Here is a 25,498-nt window from a genome sequence, read left to right as displayed (position 1 = left end):
CCATACATGATCGTACACAATTCTCTCCACCAATTTGCTCAGTATTGCGCACGGTCATTCCTACATAATCACATTTCCTCTATAACCTTTCTTTCGCCTTTCAACAAAGCTGCGTTCTTGCAATCGCTGCAAGTCTTTTCTGCATTTGGCTCAAAACTGCCAATCGTTTCCAGTAGCAACACTGCTGTTCACCTCATACCTACACACTTATAAATCCGCAAAACATTGCTTTCACCTTTCAAATCTCATCTCTAGTAGCAAAACGGCTGCTCTCCTCATTCCTACACACTTATAATTAAATTTATAGATTCAAATAAAGCTGCTTTCTTGCAAATCGCTGCAAGCATCTCTGCAATAGCTTAATACGGCCACTCATCGTCTCCAGTAGCAACACAGCTGTTCACCTCATTCATTCATTCATTCATTCATTCTCACCTCATAATTCAATTTATAATTCAAATAAGGCCGCTTCCTTGCAATCGCTGCAAGCATTTCAGCGAATGGCTCAAACTGCCACTCATCGTCTCCAGTAGCAACACGGCTGCTCATCGTTTTCTCTGTCGCTTTCCCCTTTTAGGCCAGTTAGAACACCAGTTAGTCCACCCTGCACCAGGTTTGGACAGTATCTCCCAAAAAAAAAAAAAAAAAAAAAAAAACCATTGTCGAGGGCTTGCATCTTCACCAGGGGGCCAGCTTTGCCCCAAACAGCTCTTTGCAATCCCCATCGTCAAAACGAAATTCTCATGTCACCTTACTACAGGCTCCCAGTCAACTCAGTTCTCGACCACCAACCAGTCGACTTCACAACTAGGGCATAAAGTCAGGTGTGTAGTTCAATGGGATTCCCCCTTTCTCTTAAACACTCTTTCACTACATATTTTTACTTCACATACAGAATTTGTCCTGCTCCTGAGGCGTTAGCAACTGTCACATACTTCTGTGCACTTCACTCTGTTTTCGAAGCACAAGCCTTCAATACGCAGACAAGGTCGCCTAATCTCCATACTTGCTGGCAGTGCAAGCATTAGTAGACCGAACCCACGTCAATTAACTACAGATCGCAACATTCCTACTTAGTATACCAGACTTCAGCTACCCACCCCAGTCCGCCCTGGGGCGCTCTGGTTCATTAGTCTGTGCCGAGCACAGACTGACACCCGAGCTATCGGTTACCTAGCCAGTCACCTCCTGGCTCACCTCGGTTGTTACGCATTCTTTTGAGTTTTCTAAAGTCACACTCAACAGCGCTCGAGCGCAAACCAACTGTCACTATGGCTGTCGTTCCTTGTCCTATTCTTCTTGTTTCCTTCCGCCTTTCATCTTATCTACCCAACGCAACTATCCGCTCCTACCTTTGCAACTTACCTCAAACATACCCCCCCTTGCTTTTAGTTGACGCCATGTCGCAGGCAGACAGTGAGGACTTTGCCTCAGCCCTGCCATCACCCTTTACGGGCTCAGCAAGCGGCGGTTTAGTCTCACAAGAGCTTGGACCAATAAAAAACAAATAAACAAAACAAAAAAAAACAAAAACAAAAAAAAAAAAATATATAAACTCATAACAGAACGGTGTCGCAGGAGTAAATCCTACCCTGCTGCAGCCAGGAAACCAAGCCTTTAGGCTACTGTTTCCACCACCAGTGGCAGCCCTTCCAGGCACCACTTCAGTCTATCTTCTTTGCGACTACTCAGCTGCACTCCTGGGTAACCACACTGTCAGCAGCAGTCCCTGAAGTCCAAGCAGAGTGACAGCCCTGGAGGTACGCCCAGCCATGCCCCTACCAGCTCCAGTCACCACCGTCATTCCCGTACCTTCACTTACAGATGCACCATCGTCTTCCCTGCACACCTTGTCCTAGCAGGGCATCTAGGAGGACATCTTGGATGACAACGACGTTAACTTAGCATCCCTCCTCATAGCAGCACACAACTTGGCCTAGAACAAATCATATTCGCAGGGAGATGTCTCCGTCATCCTGAAGACCAGAGACCCTTTACTTAATCGCAAGCTCACTGTCACAGAGTTTGTGCGGGCCTTGGGGACAGTCAGAGACATGCTAGGCAGAGCAACCCCAACAGGAGGGTAGAATTGGACCCGTATCTGCACGCAGCAGGTCACAAGTACGCAGGGTGCCCATCCTTTGACTATCACTGCTCATTTTCAGCCAAGGCAGCAGCCAGACTCAAGGGGATCTTTTACCTCCCATCTTTTAGTGTTTCTCTTCCAGGCAAAGACCCTGACTAAATCCTTAAATTAAGATGTGCCAGCTATAGCAGATCTGCCCATGAGAGTCGAATTTCTCACAAATTGGAATGGCATGCCAATGTGTATTCCTTCAGCATCTCTCTCTTCATCTCAGGTAGTCATGGTCACCACAGCCTCCACAGGTCCTCGCCTCAATTTTGGTCAAATTGGGTTTATAGGGCCATGGCCGTCAGAAATCCTCTTGATTCCTGGGTTCAGTTAGTCCTCCTCTTTGTTCGACCTCTACCCCATTGTCGCAGCAGCTCAAGTCTGGTGCAACAACTGGGCAGGACAAACAGTGGCGTTCGCCACAGACAACCAAGCCAATAAACCAATAAAGGAGGTCCTAGTAGCTGGCCATCGTGGCCTTCCTGTGCAGGCTGGTGCCACTATCCCCACAGCACCAATCTAACGTCCTATGCGTCCACATCCCAGACAAATGCAATAATCTGGCCGACGCACTACCCGTTAACTTTGCTTCGTTATTTTTTGTAGGAACCTGGAACCGATCCGACCATGTCTCTTATCCCACACTGGTCGTAGCTAACCTCGGATTCAAACAACACTTTCACGACGCTACCTGCCTTATTAATCTTTCACTATCTCACAACACCCTGAAGGCCTACCGGGCAGCCTAGAGGTTCTATGTCAGGTTACTAGCCTCAAACCCCAGAGCAATACCAAGAGTTCTCCATCACATCCCGGTCTTCATATTATGCCACCGCACACAGTTGGCATTGTCACACAATACCTTAGATCCCACTCAGCTGACATCCAGTATTTCATCCCCTTATGAGATCCTAACAAACCGTCTTGTTCGCCGCCCATACGGTCAAGACCATGTTGTGTGGTATTCACAGGCAATGACCCCCAAATCAGTATCAAACGGCTACCCGTCACCAGCGCCATATTCCGAGACATGTCTTTCATCCTGTCACATTCCCCTTTTGGCTAAATTCAGCCTGGTCCTTCAAGCAGCCATCTACCTGGCTTTCTACAGCTTCTTACGCCCCAGTGAATACTGTCACCATCCCAGTTGTAAAGTGTTACATAGACACCACCTCACACGCCATCAGACTTCATCTTGCTCCTCAGCGTGTCCAAAACACAATAGTCCGGTCCAGGGGTTGACCTAAAACCTTTCCAAGCTCTCAAAGCCTGGTGCCCCGTGTCCATCCTAGATCAATTTTTGGCCCATATGTTTGATCCCTCGCAGGACAGCCCATTACTACCGTTCTCGATTAGTACCCCAGGCAGCCACCAGTTCATTAGTCACGTCAGGTTCCTTTTGAGCACATTAGGCCAGGACCTTGGTCATTTTCTTGGACATTCTTTCGCATTGGAGCAGCATCAGCAGCCTCACGAAACGGGGGCCCAGTCCACGCGATCAAAGATGGGCAGGCGGGAATCCACCTGCTTTACTCAATACATCTCCAATCCACAAGTGGAAATGTCCTGAGCCTTCAGAAACTTTGCCCCGTAGTGTCTTGCTGTACATAAATTAATAATTACCTCCCTACACCAAATCTTTTGCGGCCTTCTCTTGGCATATCGCCCAGCAGAGCAGGGCTCACCGCCCAGCTCACCAGGGCTTACCTTACAGCAGACCAAGGGCACAATTCAGGTCTATTTTATGTTGTTAGTCTTGTGACGTGTTTATGTGTTCTTTCATATCTCTTACAGCGGAGGGCTCCAACCATAAATAAGAGGGCCAGTATGGTGGCCCGTAATTATGGGAGGAGCCCGGAGGGTATATAATCAGACCACCCACAACGGTCTGTGTCGGTTCCAGTGCAAGGTACCCACCCACCCATTTCCCTTCTTAGAGTACTTCACTTAAAACACGTTTCTCTACAGAAACATCCATTTACTTTCTTAAGGTATGCGGCCTTCTCTTGGCATATCGCCCAGCAGAGCAGGGCTCACCGCCCAGCTCACCAGGGCTTACCTTACAGCAGACCAAGGGCACAATTCAGGTCTATTTTATGTTGTTAGTCTTGTGACGTGTTTATGTGTTCTTTCATATCTCTTACAGCGGAGGGCTCCAACCATAACTAACGATTACCTGTGGTGATTGTGGTTGGATGTACACGAAATGCATCCATCCATGATTGTGACTCACCAACTCATGACAAAGGGCTTGCCAATCTCTCGCCACGCTTTCACATACATAATAATGTCACTCAGCTGCACCCTGGAAAGGGTCTGTGTGTCCGATCAATGGACCAGTCCTGGCATTAGTTAACAGTTTGTTTATTGTATAACTGAAATAAAAAGTGTGGGGGGAGGGGGGCAAGGTCACTGTGGTTATGCCCTTCTAAGACATGACAACATGACCTGACACATGAACAAAATGGCTGCTACACACACAGCTAGTTGTGGGCCCAGTACACACGACTATTACAATGATTATTATAGGCAATGGGTGGCTGTGTAGACAGTCAGGATTAGCTGAGGCCTCCTTCAGTCAGTCATTGCATTGTATGGGCTGAGCGGTCGCAACTATTCACACTCCTGTCATCCCAGACGCACGAATCCGCAGTTTCTTACCACAGAAAATTGCAAAGTGTGGTAATCAGCAGTGTGAATGGCCCTTAAAGTGATTGTAAAGGTCATTTTTTTTTTTTAAATAACAAAGATATTATACTTACCTCCACTGTGCAGCTCATTTTGCACAGAGTGGCCCTGAATCTGCACTTCTGGGGTCCCCCGTTAGCTGTCGCAGCTCCTCCCCACATCTGATAACCCCCTCAGAGGAGTGCTTCCCCCGAGGGGGTTACCTTGTGGGCACGCTCCCGAGTCCAGCATTCGGCCCCATTCCCCGCTGCTCGTGTCATTGGATTTGATTGACAGCAGCAGGAGCCAATGGCTGCGCTGCTATCAATCTATCCGATCAGGAGGCAAGAACCCCGGGCAGAGAGGCAGTGCGTCCCTGATGGTCAAGTTCGAGGGCTCAGGTAAGTAAAATGAGGGGGGGGTGGTTGGGGGGCCGGACACTGGCAGGTGTTTTTTCACCTTGAAAAAAACACGTACCTTTATAACCCCTTTAAGAAGTGGTCAAGGCCAGGTTTTATTTTGTTGCAGTGCTGCTTTAGAGCAGCAGAGGATTATAAAGCAATGCAATCTTATGGCCCCGCAGCCGCCCCGGAGATATGTGAACCAGCTCCATAGGGAGCCAGTCACATTCTCCTGCTATGCAAATTAGATGTGGGGAAACGCACATCTAATTTGCATAGGTGTGAACGGGGGCTTAAAGTTATTTTAAAAATTAAATGAGCCAGGTGGAAAATTTTGGAATCATGGAAGCCATTCTTGACTGTTTTGTTTACATTGTAATCATGTGATTGCTATGACCAATCATCGCGATCTCATGATACCCTGGCCACTCACAGGTCAGGGCCAAGTACCGATCTCATGATCTGCTGTGTCACCGGTTTGTGTCAATGTGTGACCAGTGCGCATGTGTTCAGCAATGTATGTTCCTGAGCTTGCAGCTGCCACCCACTAGCAGTAAGTCTACTGGTGGCAAGTAGTTAATGACGGACTATGTAAGACTATCATTTAGCTCTGAGGAAAAGGGAACCTACCCCTGAAACACCTCAGGCATTTTGGGACTTGCACAGTGGACCAGGCTATGCGGGGCACTGTGGACATTGATGAGCTGTATTATATTTGATGTTTGTGAGTATACATCTGTTTTATTTCTGCAATAAAAAAATATACATATAAAGGTAATACACAAGGCTGGTCCTCCTTCCTTTTTTGCTTTTTCTAGTAGAAATGTACTGCTGCCTGAATACAATTGCCAGCAGTGGAGGTTCCTCTATTAACGCTCTTAGCATGGATAGGGGAATAAATCGACTTTTCTCTCAATCAACCCATGTCCTAAATTTGTGAAAATTGTACAACAAGCTTTATGCTGCTTATTTTTCTGATATTTGTCTTACTGCCTCTGTTTAGCTTTGCTGTGCTACAAATTGATAAATGCACCACCCACCCTCCACCGTGTGTTTAGCATCTTTACTTCTCTCGTTTTTACAGGCAAACAAAAATTCCAACTAGGGCCACAGAGAAACTCAAACAAAAGAGAATTAGAAAACTATTTACAGCAGTTTTAGCTGGCACAGGCATTGTACAGAGTAACAAGTGCAATGGTGTAACCAAAGACTGTAAACAGTCTATGGAACACTGGAAGTAGCAATAGTTGCAGCAAGGACGAACAAGAGGAACCATGGTAAATCTGTATCGTTCTTTCCTAAGCAACAAATAATTGTATGCTTTTTTCAGGCAAGGCCGCACATCCCCAGCAGTGGGCAGGCCTCTAGTATGTGCAGAATAGCTCAGCAGAACATTCCAGGAATGCCAGCAGACAGGCCAGTGATAGAGTACAAAGTTCTTTAATAAACAATCCCACACTGTAATAGGCAAAACTTTGCACTGGTTATAAAAGTACCAGGCCTGTAGTTTAGAGACCACTGGGGAGTCCTTTGGGGATTTGTCACACTCTTCTATGTGGTAACTATTTAGGCTGTAAGTAAGAAAGGTTTTCCACTCAGAACTGGAGCACCAAACTGTGCAGCCAACTCATGTTCCCCTTTTAAGGGTCGATTCACACCAGATGTGGTGGGACTAAGTTGGGTGGCTATTGCAGCGCAGTACCACCGCATGACAAGGCAAAATGCTTTGTCTCCTGAGTGTGTGGGCATTGTGCGCTGAAAAGATGAGTGCTTGCATGAGGCAATCCACCACCTCACATTGTGTGGTGGCGAATTGAATGATATGAAATGTCTGTGTGGCAATTCAATAAATTTAATAAAAAAAAAAAAGTGAACAGGTCGGTTATCCCGCTGGACTGTACCACACACCAGCTGCTGCCTGTGTAACAACAGAGAGGCTGGTGTATATCAGGGCAAGAAATGTATGCAGTATATCTCTGTAATACTTGCACATTTTCCCATGTTTTATACATATAAAGACTCTGCAGTGCAGAAAAATACCTTTTAATCCTTGAAGTAGCAATAGGGTTGTTACCTTTTCTTCAAGCCAAACACAATCACTTCAGTAGTGCGTATCAATTTTCTTTGTAGTGTACACTATATGATTGAAAAAGATGTGGGACAGAAATGTGGTGAACAATGGGTGTAGTCAAATTGCGTTAGCAGTGGGAGGGGCTTAAAGGGGCATGGTTAAATAAAACACAAGTATTTGGCACCTGGCTCCACAAACTTGCCCTGCATGAGCACCCAGGGCAATTGCCCCACATCTCTTGTGGGGTGCCAAGTGCCCCAGATTTCACAATCATCCCCTCTGTGGCAGCTGGTTTCCATTTGATTTGGGGGAAGAGGATATGTGTTAAGGGGCACTTCGGAAGGGGAGAGGACTTGTGCTAGCAGAGGGTGGTTTGGGTCCATTAAGTGCTGTGGGGCACTTTGGGAGGGCAGAGGACTTGTGCTAGCAGAGGGTGGTTTGGGTCCATTAAGTGCTGTGGGGCACTTTGGGAGGGGAGAGGACTTGTGCTAGCAGAGGGTGGTTTGGGTCCGTTAAGTGCTGTGGGGCACTTTGGGAGGGGAGAGGACTTGTGCTAGCAGAGGGTGGTTTGGGTCCATTAAGTGCTGTGGGGCACTTCGGGAGGGCAGAGGACTTGTGCTAGCAGAGGGTGGTTTGGGTCCATTAAGTGCTGTGGGGCACTTTGGGAGGGGAGAGGACTTGTGCTAGCAGAGGGTGGTTTGGGTCCATTAAGTGCTGTGGGGCACTTTGGGAGGGGAGAGGACTTGTGCTAGCAGAGGGTGGTTTGGGTCCGTTAAGTGCTGTGGGGCACTTTGGGAGGGGAGAGGACTTGTGCTAGCAGAGGGTGGTTTGGGTCCCTTAAGTGCTGTGGGGCACTTCGGGAGGGGAGAGGACTTGTGCTAGTAGGGAGGCAGGGGGTCAATATGTGCTATTAGGGGTGCTTTCGGAGGGGAGAGGGCTTGTGCCCTTGTGTGTGTGTGGGGGGGGGGGGGGGGATAGGATTTCAAATCCATCTCCATTTCTAGTATAGGTCCTCTCCCCTCCCAAAGTGTCCCCTCTAGAACATATCCTCTTAAACCCCCCCCCCCCCCATCACTCCTCCACCTTTTTTAACTTGCCCCCTTCCCAATCACTCGGTTCCCCTTTCCTGTCCATCTACAGTATAATAAACTTAGTACAGAACTCAGGTCAGCGTGGTACATGCCGAGCAGTGTCCCTCCTCCTGTGTACATGTAAACATCAAAGCCAATGAGGCAACTTTGGTCTGCTCTGCTTTGTAAGACAGGCAGTCAGCAGGCAGGGGAGTCATACCGGTGGCCACAGAGATGCAATGGCTGAGTGGAACCCCAGACACCCTGCAAGAGAATGTCACTGGTTCCTGAGTTAGCAGTGCCCCTGGTGACAGTGTGTTCTGAGTAATGTGTCCGAGTAATGTGTCAAGCGGCAACCCTATATAGCAATGCACTCAGCTCCTAATTTCCTCTTGTGGTCCATCAACACAGAGCCTTCTCTGCACTAAAGTTGCAAGGAATAGTGTCCCTGCTCAGTTGTCTTTTTCTGTACTACAGCAGATTAACAGTTGTTTGAAGCATGTCCTTGTCAGAGTGCCTTGTGCTAAGTATATCTCAGACAGACTAGCCGTTGTGGCCAGTATATCCATGACAGAATATGAATTTTGCTCGCTGTATGGAAGTGCGACCAGTGTACTTCCATATTCCTGGCAGAGGATTCATTGTGGTCATTATGCCCTTGTCACAGTGCCCCATGTATTCTGATGCCAACCTAGGTCCCTAATGTGTCCAACATAACCCTGGAAGAGTGTCCTTTGTGCTCAGTATATATCTGACAATATTCAATGTGTATGGCATGCACCAAGAACGGAAGATCCTGTGCTCAGCATGTCTCTAGAAAGCTCAATGTGCTCACCATTTTCCAGTTAGACTGTTCCATGTGATCATTAAGTCCCTGGCATAGTGTTCCAAGTGGCCAGCATGTCCCTTGTGCTCATCTAATCATATCATTGGGCCTCTATAGCCAGCTGAGCAACCACTGCTGTCTCTGCTGAGCAAGTATGCTTCAACTCCCCAAAATACATCTAAAGCCGCGTACACGCGGGCGGACTGTATGGCCAACTTAGTCCGTCAGACAATCCGTCGGACAGTCCGTCAGACAATCCGACGGACAGTCCGTCCTACTTTAGAATGAACGGACTTCACCACACACGGATGCCCAAACAGTCCGTCGAAAGCTTGCGCGATGACGTGTACAGCACGTACGACGGGACTAGAAATAGGAAGTCCAATACACAGCAATGCAACCTTTCGCCGTGTAAATCCTTTCTGAGCATGCGCCATACTTAGTCCGTCGAACTAGCCTACTGACGAGCGGATTGTCCGCTGAAACCAAAGTATGACGGACAGTATTACGGAAATTCCGAAATACTTAGTACGCCAGACTGCACGCTGAAAAAGTCCGCTAAAGCCCACACACGAGCGGACTGTCCTCTGAAATGTGTTTTCGACGGACTAAGTTGGCCAGACAGTCCGCCCGTGTGTACGCGGCTTAAAATGCAAGGCACTGATACCCTACTAACTGGACTTAAAGGATATATGATCACTGAGCAGTGGGTATATATGGATACTACCAAGTAGGATAGGAGGAGAAATGTGTAACTTAATGTACATATGTAATGTACATTCCCAAAATACAATGTATTTATGTTGTACAGCTATTGTTTGTTCATGTTGCATGCATGTGTGGTCCATATGTGGACACTGTAGGACTGTGCAGATGTCTTGGCTCTGTAAATAACTGTTCTATAAATGAAAATGTCATAGTAACTAGCAGTACTCTTGGCTAAATTTTCTTCTCTATAACTTTCTAGTCAGAGGAAGTGACATCTGAACACATTTGAAATGTTCATCTCCCAGAAAGCACAGGACGTATATTAAATAAGGGAAAGTTGTTAATTGTTGAAATTTTCCTTACCTGGTGCTGTTTCATGTCAGCATACGAATGGGTCATTCTCTGACCCCCAATAGTGAATAGAAGCCTAACCTTATGTTCCATCCAGTGTCCCAAGAAATTATGCTGACATGAGAATATTACGTTGAGTATCTGATAACATTTTTTGCTGATCCTGGGTCTCAAACATGTCAGCATAAGAAGGAGACCTAACTAGCAGTAAGCATTAAAACAAGGCTGGGAGACCAAGAAAGATGCTAAAACTAATGGAAATGTAATGAGAAACAGCAGCTAAAATGTTGTTAGTCTGCCTGGCTGCCACATTGATTATAGAATGCTTGACAAAGGTATGAGCTGAAGACCAGATGGTTGCCGTGCAAATTGTCAGTGCTGATAATTTGGCATACGCTGCCCATCAAGCAAGTAAATCTGTTAACTAGTAACAGATCTGGATGGTTTAAGCAATCCAGAAGGAAGCTATGTGCAAAGAGGCTGGATGGCCCCTTTTACTGGACTATTAGGTGAACATATATAATTTTAGAACTGCTGTAAGAATGTGGTAATTTCTTTAGCTTTTAGGTAAGATAAGCAAGCTGTCTGTATTTTTGTGATAACTTGTTTTATCAATGTAAAATAAAAGAAGTCTGGCCATGTATAAATAATGTAGTGACTTGCAGCATTGCGAAGGCTAGGAGAAGGCAAAAGGAGCCCATTCCATTCACAGGTGAAGCTTTTAAACTGTCTTGAGTCTCAACTAGAAAGTACACAAAAGCTCAAAGGATAGGAGAGCTTTTATGACTTTAAAGACATTTGTCCCTAATATAAAAGCCAAAAGCAATACAGTCTTCAGAGTGGAATGCTACAAGGAAATTTACCTAACTGGTTCAAACAGAGGCTAAAGCCCGTTGTCGGCTGACATCATAGAGTCGGTCTAAGCTGGGGAAAGATCTCAACCATATAGTCGTGATCCACTCAGGAGCCTCGACTGGCACCTGGCTCAGCCTCTCAGTGAGCTGTTGAGAGCCTAAGCAAAGCTGGCTCTCAACAGCCCCTCCACTGCCCAGCGCTCCAGTGAGCACTGAGGTGGAGCTGAGCAGAGATCAGTGACTGATGCCCCATACACACAGTCAGACATTCCGACCACAAAATCTGTCGGATTTTTTCTGCCAGAGTTTGGCCGAAACTTGTCTTGCATACACATGGCTACACAAAGTTGCTGGAAAATCTGATTGCTCGGAACAAGGTGGCGTAAAACAAGTACGACGGGACTACCTAGAGGCCAGTAGCCAATAGCTTTCGTCTCGTTTTTTTCTGAGCATGCGTGGCCCTTTGTGCGTCGGAATTCTCTACACATGATCGGAAAAAGTCAGATTGGATTTTGTTGTTGGAAAATTTTAGATCCAGCTCTCAAACTTTTTCCATCTGAAATTCCAACAGAAAAAGTCCGATAGAGCCCACACATCAGATTTTCCAGCAACATGATCCAATCTGACTTTTTCCGTCTGAATTTCTGACTGTGTGTACAGGGCATGACAGTGCTCTGAGCGCCGGGGAGAACTGAGCTATCAGCAGTGCTTGATAGCTCAGTTCTCAGCCTAAGGCCGCGTACACACGCGCGGACTGTTCGCCCAACTTTGTCCGTCCAACAGTTTCGGCAAAGGACATGGCCACACACGACGGACGAACAGTTTGCTGAAACCATGCGCGATGACGTGAACGGCACGTACGACGGGACGAAAAATACGACGTCCTATACACTGCATTATAGCTTTCGGCGTGAAAATCCTTTCTGAGCATGCGCGCAACTTTGTTTGACGAACAAGCCTACACACGAGCGGACTGTTCGCTGAAACAAGGTTTCAGCGGACAGTTTTACGGAATTTCCGAAAAACCTTGTCCGTCCAACTGTCCGCTGAAACTGTCCGCTGAAAGCCCACACACGAGCGGACTGTCCGCCCAAACACTGTTCAGCGGACAAAGTTGGGCGAACAGTCCGCGCGTGTGTACGCGGCCTTAGAGCCATTGGGGGACAGATGCAAGATCGGATCAATGCTGCATTCACCTGGGTGAGCCTGATTTTTTTTAAAAAATCAAATACTTCTTTTTTAATACAATTACATACTATACTATTGCCTATGGATGGTTGTAAAGTGTCCAGCATAGGGATCAGACAGGAGGAGATTCAAGCTAGTTCAGCAGGGACCACCTGAATTTCAAACCATCTATGTTATGGCCATTCCTACTCAACAGAAGTCGATCTAATGATCAAATTCTCTCAGACGGGACTGTTGGAAAACTCTCACTCAAACAGTCAATCTGTTGCAACACTGATCAGTATCAGAGGAGTCCCTGCTGTCAGAATACAATAGCACAGCAGGGAAGATTCTTCCATTCACCTTAAAAAAAAAAATTACCCATGTATGACCCAAAACCTCTATTTGTTTATTTGAAGAAAATCTTAGGAGTTACCTGGTACATGTCATGCGGAAGCTCTTGGCTTTAAGGGGATAGTAGTTGGTTTATATACCCATAAAATGCAGGCTCCAGCAGTGATGCCCCACATGGTGGATTGATTCATTACATATGCCGTTTGCCTGTTGTGCAGGGCACTTTTAAATGTGAGTGAGTTTTATTTAGATGTGGCATTTTGTATGGAAAGCACTATGATGGTCTGTATGTTTGATCCTTGAGTTTACATTGTGGAATTGGGGAATGTTGTTGTATATGGTGAGAACAGATTTGGAGGAGATTTATGAAAGATCTGACCTCTTCCATAAATTACCATCAAAAGGACAAGCTCATATGTTCTATTACCCATAGATCAAAATGGGAGGTGAGCTGCTAATAGTGGTGATACAAGTTACACATGGTGTGTACAGCATAATGGATCAAGCACTTTCAAGTGCATTACTAGTGGAGCACAACATGTGGATTTATTGATTAATAAAGCACTTTCAAGTGGATAATTGGTGGAGCACAACACGTGGACTTTTCTTTTTCATGTTTATTGATTTGACATTGTAAGTATAAGAGAACTGTATTTTGTCTTAGATTAATTTTGGATTCTTGGGTATTAATATATACACAGTGTAACACAAATGTGGCACTGGGTCATTTTCGGTTGTGATCATAGTAAGCACCCCTGTTAAATATCTTGTCTCCTTTCTGTACATTCTGTTGGAGAGCTTGTTCTTTTGAAAAAAACAGACTTACTGGCTGGATCATAATATGAAAAATGAATAAAGCCTTAAAAAGAATATTAATGCAGCCATCACATCTAAGAAATGTTAAGCTGCAATATAGTAAATGCTTGCTTTTGGGTTTAATACCACTTTAGGATCTAGCTTGGATTTCATGTCTTGCTAAACATGTTCTTCAGTATTGGATCATTAAAGAAACATTTGTTGTGATCTATAATATGTCAACATAAGGTGCCAGAAAGAGTCATTCTGACCTGAACCCACTCTGTAGCCTTTTGAAAGTCAAAAAGTTCTCAAAAGTCTGCTTTTGTTACAAGAATATTGAAGCTTGTAGATATTGGAGGATTCCAGGTGCTCAGAGAGACCTGACCGATACAGTGAGCCACCCAGCCGAGACTTATAACAATGATCCAATCTCCAGAGGTTGGGGCAAATCTATAAAACCGATTTCCCTGAACAGTCTACTTGGGTAGAGTTTTCTCTACAAGCATGGAAGAGAAAATGTTGCCTTTACAACCAGCAATTCCGCTTGCAAGAAACATTTTACAGAAAGATGCCTGTGCCATCACACCTAGGGAGCTAATGGAATAATGAAGGAGAGATGTCCAACGAACACATGAAGTCTATTGTCTGGAGCACTGGTGGCCTCTGGAGCTTTCACAGAATCCCGTCAGCCATCCTTACAGAAATGTACTTGAGTGTTGAAAAAATGTATTCCAACAACCAGAAAAATGTCACCTTGATAATGGTAGATCTGAAAACTTTGAAGTAACCAGAGAGCGCAGGGCGTTTGAAAAGATTTGGGAGGCAGCAGAGAGGCAGGAAGGTAAACAAACAAACCAGAATTTAAAGTTCTGTAGAACAAGTCCCAATTTTTATGGTATATTGGCAATAGTCCATACAACAGGATTAAAGGATAAGTGCACTTTAAGCAGTCTTTTAGCTGCGTGGCCTGGTCACAACCAAAGCAGCTTTATCATTGCTTCAACAGAAAGAGGACATATTCACTGGAATGATGATAAGAAAGAAACAAGAAGTACAACACGGAATAGTGGTACAGATGGGGACTGCCATCATTCTCTTTAGTGGTTCCCAGCCAACCGACATGCCAACTGTTTGATTGTTAATCTGTAAAAACAGAGCCCAGGCAGCACAGTTAAAAGACTGTGTATGGGTTGAAAGAACTGAATACACTAGTATTGAGCCCTTTCCTTTAATACGTATGTGTCATTTGTCTAATGCCTGTATCCATATATATATATATATATATATATATATATATATATATATATACTGTATATATCATGCTATATCATGCGTCCTCCTATTCATTTACATCTTATGGATGTTCAGTAAATATACTTTGGCTGCTGTGGTAACAGTGGGCTAGTAACCTAGCAACAGCAGCTGCATAGGGAACCTTATGAAAGGGGAGTCCTAGATTCACCGAGTGGGTGATACAGGGATGTACAGCTCAATTAACGTGTCAGGGCTATGAGATAACAATACCCGCAGCATTTCTGTGAGCGGAGAGGGATCATTTGGAAATCTAAAAGGCTAAGTTGAAGGCAATATTTTTGTGAAAATATGCAGAATTAGCTGGCCTGAAGTAAAAGGGAAAGTAGGCCCTCTTCCACATAACAGGCCAAAATAAAGTGACGTAATCTTGTAATTAATAAGACATCTAGCCAAATGCTTCAAGGAGTTGTGAGGCAAATGACTCCTTACCGCCCCTTTAATAACATAGTGAATCACTATAAACAAAATGTTTTATGTAGAAAAGCAGAACAGAGTGTACTGAGTAGTCCAGGTTAAACGCCTTTTCATAAACAGCAAGTAGAATGACTTGATTAGGGTGTAAAACAAGGAAAAACCATTTCCATACATTTTCAGGTTACATCTGCAATTACTGGACACACTTCCACTAGGCAGCCAGCAGAAGGAGGAATGTAGCAAGTTGCAACGATGGAAGTCCTGGGGAAGACACTACATGAAATGTAGGAAAAAGGCTCTGCAACTTGTCCTGGAGTGTCCACTGTAAAGGAGGGAAGGAGCTCATACCCTGGCAATGAGAGTACTCCCATAATGGCCTTTTTAATAAGTTTCACCTAGTACCCACCTGAGCTTCACCTTTGCTACAACCCTCCATCTGCCATCTTCCTAGTGATCTCGTCAGTCAAGCAACTGAAAATTGGAGCTTGTATTCTATGGGAACGGCTTTTCCTAGTATTATTCTTTGTTCAAGTCATTATATTGTAAGTGAATTTTTTTAATTTTATTTATTAAAAGGTATTTTACCTGCACTATTTACAGAGTATAAGCAATCCTACCTGGCCACCACTGAAGCACAGGACATTGGAAAATTAACCAAAACTTACTATATCCAGTCACAAAAAGTGGAAGGTAAATGCTACTAATGACATGAGAGGCACTATCATCTTTGTTATACCAGAGCTGAAGTTTTAACCTGCATATTTTCTCTTATTTGATCAAATTGAAAGCATAACTTAAAAAAAAAGTAAGTTAATACAACAATCAAGATTGGAAGTTGTTTTCTTCTAGTCCAGCAAATCTGCTTACCATTTGCTAAGATCAGTTACACTCTCTGCTAAGGTCAGTTACACTCTCTACATCCACCCTACTGCATGGGGTTCTATGGAGATGATTATAATGTTGGGCTTGGTGGTTGGGTGCTCTCGGGATGTCTACATAAAACACATTTATCTTTAGCCAACAGGTTTTTTTTTTGTTTTTTTTTTTGTTTTTTTTTAATGCAGTAGAGAAGAGAAGTATTAGAGCCTAAGTTAGGTTTTACTATGTCCACATTGGGGAGATTTCACCACCCTTCCTGCCTTTGTAACAGGAGGTAACAGCATTGGAATGTTATGTTCTCTAAGTTAGCCCATGCAGATGGAGGCAGGTCCACTTTGTGGACACATCAATGTCTAAATAGACTCCAGATGTCTCCCCTGTGTAAAACAGATGGATACCGGACTATACTATATTAATAATGTTGACAATATGTATTTAACTTTAGATTTGTACCAAGAATTTTCCTGAAGAAGCGACTTTCAGTTGCGAAACTAGTTGAAATACACGATCAACTTGGACATTAGTCGCTGTACCCTGAACTTTCTTATGTTAGGAGGCCGGGTATCATTTGATTGCAAAATTGTTTATTGTCACTATGTTGATTGTCAACAGCTGTTTTTTAAATTTATAAATTCTTTTCAAAATAAAAGTTATTTTAATTATATTTGTTGTTTCTACCTGGGTATCAAGATAGTCCTCAATTCCATTTGGGGGGGGGGTGCATGGTTAGTCTACGGTTGGAGTAGCCCATGTCAATGATTTTTCCTCCCCCTACTTCTTTTGTCTTTTAGATGGATACCGGAGACAAAGTCCCAAAACTCTTTCCTCACTGGGACTAAGCACTGTGCTGACATTGAACATAGAGGAGTAACTCACGTGTATATTCACAGCTACAAGATCACTGTTCTCCCTCTTCAGCACCCTGACTCTGCTGGCAGCAGTGGGGGACTAGATGGGTGCACCATAGAGGTGAGGAACATCTAAATATTTGGACATGATCAGTGTCTCTACTGCATCTTCTGTCTGTAGCTCTTGTGGAACTCCCATCAAAAGGGGGGAAGTGTATGGTGTTCATAGAGCATGAACTAATTATGTCACATTCCTATGAGGGACTTGGGGGTAGCAAAGATTTAACTAAATAATTAAATATATAATTAAATCAACAGTGGGCTCATATTGGGATTGCATCCACATTCTCTTTCCCATGTTGTGAGCTTGGGATGCGGATCTTTTACGTGTTTTGGACTTGCCCTATTTTGTCTACCTTTTGGCATGATTTCTTTTCTTTTCTGGAAACTACTATGCAACTTCTAGTTCCACAAACTCCAGAAGTGGGACCGTTGATGATTCTTAACGACCTCATCCCGCATACCCATGCACATACTTTACGTCGCTTGTTGTTTTTCTATGCCTGTAAGAGGTTATTTTCTTAAATTGAAGGAGTGCTGGCACGCCATCAATGCAGCAGTTTCCACCAAATGATGAATGGGGAAATATCTAAATTTAAGTTGATTTATCAAGGACGGGCCTGCCCTAAGAAGTGCCTTACTGCATCACAAATGTCTTCCTCTCTTATGTAACTTTTATTGCCAATGATTCATAATGGGCATCTGTCTCATTATCAGAGGAAGGGAGGGAGAGAGTGGCGCTGGTTTGAGTGTTGTGTGAATGTTGTGTATTGGTGCTTTTTGTTTTATCTTCATGTTTTTTTCTTTTATTCCCTAAGCAACAATTTTTGTATACAACAATGACCTTATCTGGGCTCTGCGTAGCCTTTTTTTTTTTACCATTGGTTACCTTATTTGGGTATTCACATTTTTGTACTCTGAATTATACATACGCTCTTATTGATAGCTGTAATTTCTTGTTTCAGGTTTGTAAATTAAAAAATAAACGGCTTAAAAGAAAAAGAGTGGGAAAGTTGCAGATGTTGGATATATGGAAAACAGATAAACTGTTAAGCAAGGTCTAGAATAATTGGAGCGCATACATCTGATTTGAAGGAGAGACTAGATATTCTACACATGAATAATAATTTTGTGGGGGTGCTAAATGAGAAGGGTTTTGTATTGCTTAGTTTGAAATGATATAAGGTAAAGTGTATCCCTTAATAGCATTCTCCAATAGACAAGTGTGCTGACAGCCTCTGTGCTTTTTTGGCGGTGTATACAGTCAGGTCCATAAATATTGGGACATCGACACACCTCTAATCTTTGTTGCTCTATACACCACAATGGATTTGAAATGAAACAAACACGATGTGCTTTAACTGCAGACTTTCAGCTTTAATTTGAGGGTATTTACATCCAAATTAGGTGAACGGTGTAGAAATTACAACAGTTTGTATATGTGCCTCACACTTTTTAAGGGACCAAAAGTAATGGGACAATTGGCTGCTCAGTTGTCCCATGGCCAGGTGTGTGTTATTCCCTCATTATTCCATTTACAAAGAGTAGATAAAAGTTCCAGAGTTCATTTCAAGTGTGCTATTTGCAATTGGAATCTGTTGCTTTCAACTCTCAATATGAGATCCAAAGAGCTGTCACTGTCAGTGAAACAAGCCATCATTAGGCTAAAACATTGGGTCTGGCCGAATCAACTTGGAACATCCTTAAAAAGAAAGAAAGCACCGGTGAGTTCAGCAACACCAAAAGACCCGGAAGACCACAAAAAATAACTGTGGCGGATGACCGAAGAATTCTTTCTCTGGTGAAGAAAACAACCTTCTCAACAGTTGGTCAGATCAATAACAATCTCCAGGAGGTAGGTGTATGCGTGTCAAAGTCAACAATCAAGACAAGTCTTCACCAGAGTGAATACAGAGGGTTCACCACAAGATGTAAACCATTGGTGAGCCTCAAAAACCGGAAGGCCAGATTAGAGTTTGCCAAACAACATCTAAAAAAGCCTTCACAGTTCTGGAACAACATCCTATGGACAGATGAGACCAAGATCAACTTGTACCAGAGGGATGGGAAGAGAAAAGTATGGAGAAGGAAAGGAACTGCTCATGATCTAAAGCATACCACCTCGTCAGTGAAGCATGGTGGTGGTAGTGTCATGGCGTGTGCATGTATGGCTGCCAATAGAACTGGTTCTCTTGTATTTATTGATGATGTGACTGCTGACAAAAGCAGCAGGATGAATTCTGAAGTGTTTTGGGCAATATTATCTGCTCATATTCAGCAAAATACTTCAGAACTCATTGGACGGCGCTTCACAGTGCAGATGGACAATGACCCGAAGCATATTGTGAAAAAAGCCAAAGAGTTTTTTAAGGGAAAGAAGTGGAATGTTATGCAATGGCCAAGTCAATCACCTGATCTGAATCCGATTGAGCATGCATTTCACTTGCTGAAGACAAAACTGAAGGGAAAATGCCTCAAGAACAAGCAGGAACTGAAGACAGTTTCAGTAGAGGTCTGGCAGAGCATCACCAGGGATGAAACCCAGTGTCTGGTGATGTGTTTGTGTTCCAGACTTCAGGCTGTAATTGACTGCAAAGGATTTGCAACCAAATATTAAAAAGTGAAAGTTTGATGGATGATTGTTAATCTGTCCCATTACTTTTGGTCCCCTACAAAGTGGGAGGCACATATACAAACTGTTGTATTTACTTCCTACACCGTTCACCTGATTTGGATGTAAATAACCTCAAATTAAAGCTGAAAATATGCAGTTAAAGCACATCTTGTTTGTTTAATTTCATTAGAATTGTGTTGATGTCCCAATATTTATGGACCTGACTGTACAGTGCCTTGCGAAAATATTCGGCCCCCTTGAACTTTTCAACCTTTTGCCACATTTCAGGCTTCAAACATAAAGATATAAAATTTAAATTTTTTGTGAAGAATCACCAACAAGTGGGACACAATTGTGAAGTGGAACAAAATCTATTGGATATTTTAAACTTTTTTAGCAAATAAAAAACTGAAAAGTGGTGCGTGCAAAATTATTCGGCCCCTTTACTTTCAGTGCAGCAAACTCACTCCAGAAGTTCAGCGAGGATCTCTGAATGATCCAATGTTGTCCTAAATGACTGATGGTGATAAATAGAATCCACTTGTGTGTAATCAAGTCTCTGTATAAATGCACCTGCTCTGTGATAGTCTCAGGGTTCTGTTGAAAGCGCAGAGAGCATCATGAAGATCAAGGAACACACCAGGCAGGTCCGTAATACTGTTGTGGAGAAGTTTAAAGCCGGATTTGGATACAAAAAGATTTCCCAAGCTTTAAACATCCCAAGGAGCACTGTGCAAGCGATCATTTTGAAATGGAAGGAGTATCAAACCACTGCAAATCTACCAAGACCTGGCCGTCCCTCTAAACTTTCAGCTCAGACAAGGAGAAGACTGATCAGAGATGCGGCCAAGAGGCTCATGATCACTCTGGATGAACTGCAGAGAACTACAGCTGAGGTGGAAGAGTCTGTCCATAGGAAAACAATCAGTCGTACACTGCACAAATCTGGCCTTTATGGAAGAGTGGCAAGAAGAAAGCCATTTCTCAAAGATATCCATAAAAAGTCTCGTCTAAAGTTTGCCACAAGCCACCTGGGAGACACACCAAACATGTGGAAGAAGGTGCTCTGGTCAGATGAAACCAAAATAAAACTTTTTGCCCACAATGCAAAACGATATGTTTGGCATAAAAGCAACACAGCTCATCACCCTCAACACACCATCCCCACTGTCAAACATGGTGGTGGCAGCATCATGGTTTGGGCCTGCTTTTCTTCAGCAGGGACAGGGAAGATGGATGCAGCCAAATACAGGACCATTCTGGATGAAAACCTGTTGGAGTCTGCAAAAGACCTGAAACTGGGACGGAGATTTATCTTCCAACAAGACAACAATCCCAAACATACAGCAAAATCTACAAAGGAATGGTTCACAAATAAACGTATCCAGGTGTTAGAATGGCCAAGTCAAAGTCCAGACCTAAATCCAATTGAGAATCTGTAGAAAGAGCTGAAAACTGCTGTTCACAAACGCTCTCCATCCAACCTCACTGGGCTTGAGCTGTTTTGCAAGGAAGAATGGGCAAGAATTTCAGTCTCTCGATGTGCAAAACTGATAGAGACATACCCCAAGCGACTTGCAGCTGTAATCGCAGCAAAAGGTGGCTCTACAAAGTATTAACGCAAGGGGGCCGAATAATTTTGCACGCCCCACTTTTCATTTTTTTATTAGTTAAAAAAGTTTAAAAAATACAATATATTTCGTTCCACTTCACAATTGTGTCCCACTTGTTGGTGATTCTTCACAAAAAATTTAAATTTTATATCTTTATGTTTGAAGCCTGAAATGTGGCAAAAGGTTGAAAAGTTCAAGGGGGCCGAATACTTTCGCAAGGCACTGTATATACCTACTTTGTACATTGCTCTTTGACTTACTAAATAAACCCTAATGAAAATTAGAAATCTGATAACACACAGAGGTGTACATAAAGGGGGTTGCAATTGTGACCTGGCCTCATGCTCCAGGGAGCCCGCGAGACCCCTTGTACCCCTGGATAGGAGGGGCGGCAAGAGCGGTATACCGTATAGAGGAGCCGATCCATTCTATTTTCCTCCTGCAGCCTTTCAGTGTATGCAGGAGAAAAACGGAGGGGATCAGTTCCTTTACATGCTACCCTGCTGCCCTTCCTATCCACCTCTTTCTGTAATTGGGCTCCTATGTACTCATTCAGCCCCCCTTATCCCCATTGCTTTAAGGGTGGAGAGCATCCTTTTGGGTGAAGTTCCACTTTAAAGTGGTTGTAAACACTTGCATATACCCAGTGAAGTGACTGGCCTCAGGTGAAACACAGAGATAAAAAAAATCCTCCTACATTAGTTGTACCTGTTTATCTGTAGCCTCCTCTCCTCTACAGCCTTTTACAAAACACATTTTACACAGCATCTCTCAGCTCTGAAAAGCAGTGGGTGGGAATCTGAAGTCTGATTCTGCAGATCTCAATAAGGAGAGCTCTGAGCCCTGATTGGAGGGAAGGGACAAAGCCCCCTCAGAATACACATAGAACATGCACAGTGGTGGCTGTCAATCACAGACAGTGTGCTGGAGCTCACCTCTCATCACCATTAATTTCTTGGAATTGGGAAAAGCTGTCACAAATGACTTATGCAGATAACAGAGGAAAGAGGCAGCAGAGAGAAATCACACTCAGTGCTTTGGCCAGAGACAATTACACAATATGGAAGGATGTGCTTTGTTCATATTTCATATCTGATGTTTACAACCAGTTTAACCACTTAAGCCCCAGACCAATTTGCAGCCAAAGGACCAGGCCCCTTTTTGCGATTCGGCACTGCGTCGCTTTAACTGACAATTGCGCGGTCATGCGACGTGGCTCCCAAACAAAATTGGCGTCCTTTTTTTTCCCACAAATAGAGCTTTCTTTTGGTGGTATTTGATCACCTCTGCATTTTTTTTTTTTTTTGAGCTATAAACAAAAATAGAGTGACAATTTTGAAAAAAATTCTATATTTTTTACATTTTGCTATAATAAATATGCCCAAAAAATATATAAAAAAATTGTTTCTCAGTTTAGGCTGATACGTAGTCTTCTACATATTTTTGGTAAAAAAAATGCAATTAGTGATTATTGATTGGTTTGCGCAAAAGTTATAGCGTTTACAAAATAGGGGATAGTTTTATAGCATTCTTATTAATATATTTTTTTTACTAATGGCGGCGATCAGCGATTTTTATTGTGACTGCGACATTATGGTGGACACATCGGACATTTTTTACACATTTTTGGGACTATTGTCATTTATACAGCAATCAGTGCTATTTAAATGCACTAAATTCCTGTGTAAATGACACTGGCAGTGAAGGAGTTAACCACTAGGGGGCAGGGAGGGGTTAAGTGTGTGTTTTTTTTTTTTTAAACTGTAGGGGGGCGTGGCTTGCCGTTTGACGTCACTGATCGTCTTTCCCTATAACAGGGAACAGACGATCAGTGACAGGCTCAGTAGGAAGCACGGGGAGAGGTTTGTTTACACAGACCTCTCCTCTTTCTTCAGCTCTGTGACCCGATCGCGGGACACCAGCGGCGATCAAGTCCGCTGGTCCAGCGGCCACGGTCATGGAGCTCAGGACCGGACTGGGCACTTAAAGAGCAACATACAGGTACATGCTTGTGCCCAGCCGTGCCATTCTGCCGACGCAAATGTGCAGGAGGCGGTCCTTAAGCGGTTAAGGATTCCCCACCAGACTGGGGCTGGTTGAGGCTGAGCAAAATGTCTATGGCCTGGACTCTGACAATTTCTAAAGCAAGTGGGACTTTTTACTTTGCATCATGCTAACATGGAGCTGTTTTGTTTTGTCTGGACACTTGAAAATAAAGATGTGATGAGTACTCCATAAAGACACTGCATTGTGTGGTGCCTTACCACCTGAGCAAGTCCCCTGTAACAGTATGTATTACCTGTAAGACAGTGTGAGCTTTCCGACAGGGACTTGCCATCTCCATGTTTGATGCTTTCATTTCTTCTTCCACTTCTGTCTTGGGAAGGGAATCTGCTTCCAAATTATCCTGACAATGCAAACAGATATAATATAAATGTCACATAGCTTGTAGTTTTATTTACTGTATTTTAAGGTAGACACCTGCACATATCATAGTGCCCACAACAGAGGTCAGTCCAGAAATCCCACAATCGATATAAGTAAGACAAAGACAAGTTGCAGCACAAACTTCTTGTTCTGTACCCATTCACACTAGAATGCAGTGCGGGAAAGATGCATTCCAGTGTGGCTTCCCACACTGAATTCCATTCACACTGCCCTTGCAATCTGCTGCGGTGGCCAGGGCAAAGTTAACATCCCAAATGCACTCCACAAACACACTTCGTCTGCCCACATTGGATTGCACAATACAAGTACCAATGCAATGTGGTTGCCATGCATTTCAAAAAGTAGTGCATTCACTACTTTTGGTGCAGTGTGATGCGATTTCAGCTCATTCAAAACGAATAGGGTTAAAATCGCACTGCACAGAACTACATGTGAATTGAACAGGAACTGTGCGAAGTGTGAACGAGTACTTATAGAATCAATTTTGTTACATTATCATCAGGTTGACAGTTTTGAGCCGCCAAAAAGTTATTTTTCAGAAACATACAAATACAATAGTATCAAAAGTTTCATAAAATAGAACCAAAAACCTTTTATCACATGGATAGCGTAAAAGGGGGTTATAACCCTTAAAGATGTGTACTCTATGTAAAAAAAATCTTTCTTTATGTCAAACAAAATTAAATGTGAAAAAAATATATGCAATATCTTTCATAAATGTGACTTAAACCATCAGTCAGTTGTTCTCAAGTGTTCCACACCACAAGATTCACAGTAGAAGGCACAGTTTTTCATACTTGTCTCTGTATCCACTGTGTAAGTACCTGTCTATTGAATCAAGGCCTTTTATTTGGCAGTTTTACACTATGTGGGCTTCCATTCTTCTTTGATATCACTGAGGAATAATCAGATTTTTTATAACAGCTTACCTGTAAAATCCTTTTCTTTGAAGTACATTACGGGACACAGAGCCATAGTAATTACTATGTGGGTTATAGGCCACCTTCAGGTGATGGACACTGGCATGCCCTAAGGCCTTGTACACACGGTCAGACAAGTCCGAAACTTGTGTTGCATACACACGGTCGGCCAAAGTTGTCGGAAAATCCAATCCTACGTAACATGACGGCGTTATTTCATTATGACGGGACTACGTTCAGGCTAGTAGCCAATAGCTTTGGTCTAGGAATTTGATCTGAGCATGCGTGGCACTTTGTCCGATCGGAACTCTCTACACACAATTGGACAAAAGTCCGATCGGATCATGTTGTCTGAAAGTTTTATAGCCCAGCTCTAAAACTTTGTCCGTCAGATATTCCGACGGAAACAGTCCGATGGAGCCCACACACAGTCAGATTATCCGACAACGCGGTCCGATCGGACATTTTTTCCGTCGGAATGTCCGACCATGTGTACAAGGGCTTAGACAAAAATTGCACTCCCTATATAACCCCTCCCACTACTGAGAGTACCTCAGTTTTGTAGCAAAGCAATACACGTGTATACCAAAGAAGGGACCAAAGACCTCTGTGTCCCGTGATGTACTTCAAAGAAAAGGATTTTACAGGTAAGCTGTTATAAAAATCCTATTTTCTTATTGTACATCACGGAACACAGAGCGATAGTAGTTACTATGTGGGATGTCCCATAGCAATGGCATCTGAAGGGAGGGAGACACAACAAAGGTAGGGCAACAAGAGACAAGAGGACTTATACTGCAGCCTGCAGTACACTGTGCCCAAAGGCAATATCCTCATGACCTTTTACATCTATTTGTTAGAATCTGGTAAATGTATGGACTGAAGACAAAGTTGTTGCCTTGCAGATGTGAGCCATGGAGGTCTGGTGATGCACTGCCCAAGAAGCACTAACAGCCCTGGTGGAGTGTGCTTTAATATGAAAAGGAC

The 25,498-nt window shown here is 43.6% G+C and overlaps 1 protein-coding gene across 16 annotated transcripts in view; it reads right to left on the bottom strand.

Moving 5' to 3' along the window:
• The window catches only part of PHLDB1 (pleckstrin homology like domain family B member 1), a 198,451-nt gene that overhangs the window by 127,705 nt on the left and 45,248 nt on the right, over positions 1-25,498 (bottom strand). For all 16 annotated transcript variants that reach the window (XM_077456846.1, XM_077456832.1, XM_077456830.1 and 13 more), the window contains exon 2: positions 23,443-23,550. In XM_077456846.1, the coding sequence (XP_077312972.1) occupies positions 23,443-23,502 (60 nt within the window). In that variant the 5' untranslated portion in view covers positions 23,503-23,550. The remainder of the gene's footprint in view (positions 1-23,442; positions 23,551-25,498) is intronic.

Source organism: Lithobates pipiens, unplaced genomic scaffold (assembly GCF_037356315.1).
Source record: "Lithobates pipiens isolate NorthernLeopardFrog02 unplaced genomic scaffold, aLitPip1_a1.2 Scaffold_27, whole genome shotgun sequence".
Taxonomy (NCBI): Eukaryota; Metazoa; Chordata; class Amphibia; order Anura; family Ranidae; genus Lithobates; species Lithobates pipiens.
Note: the sequence above shows the minus strand (reverse complement) of the source record. Positions and strands in the feature narration are given on the sequence as shown.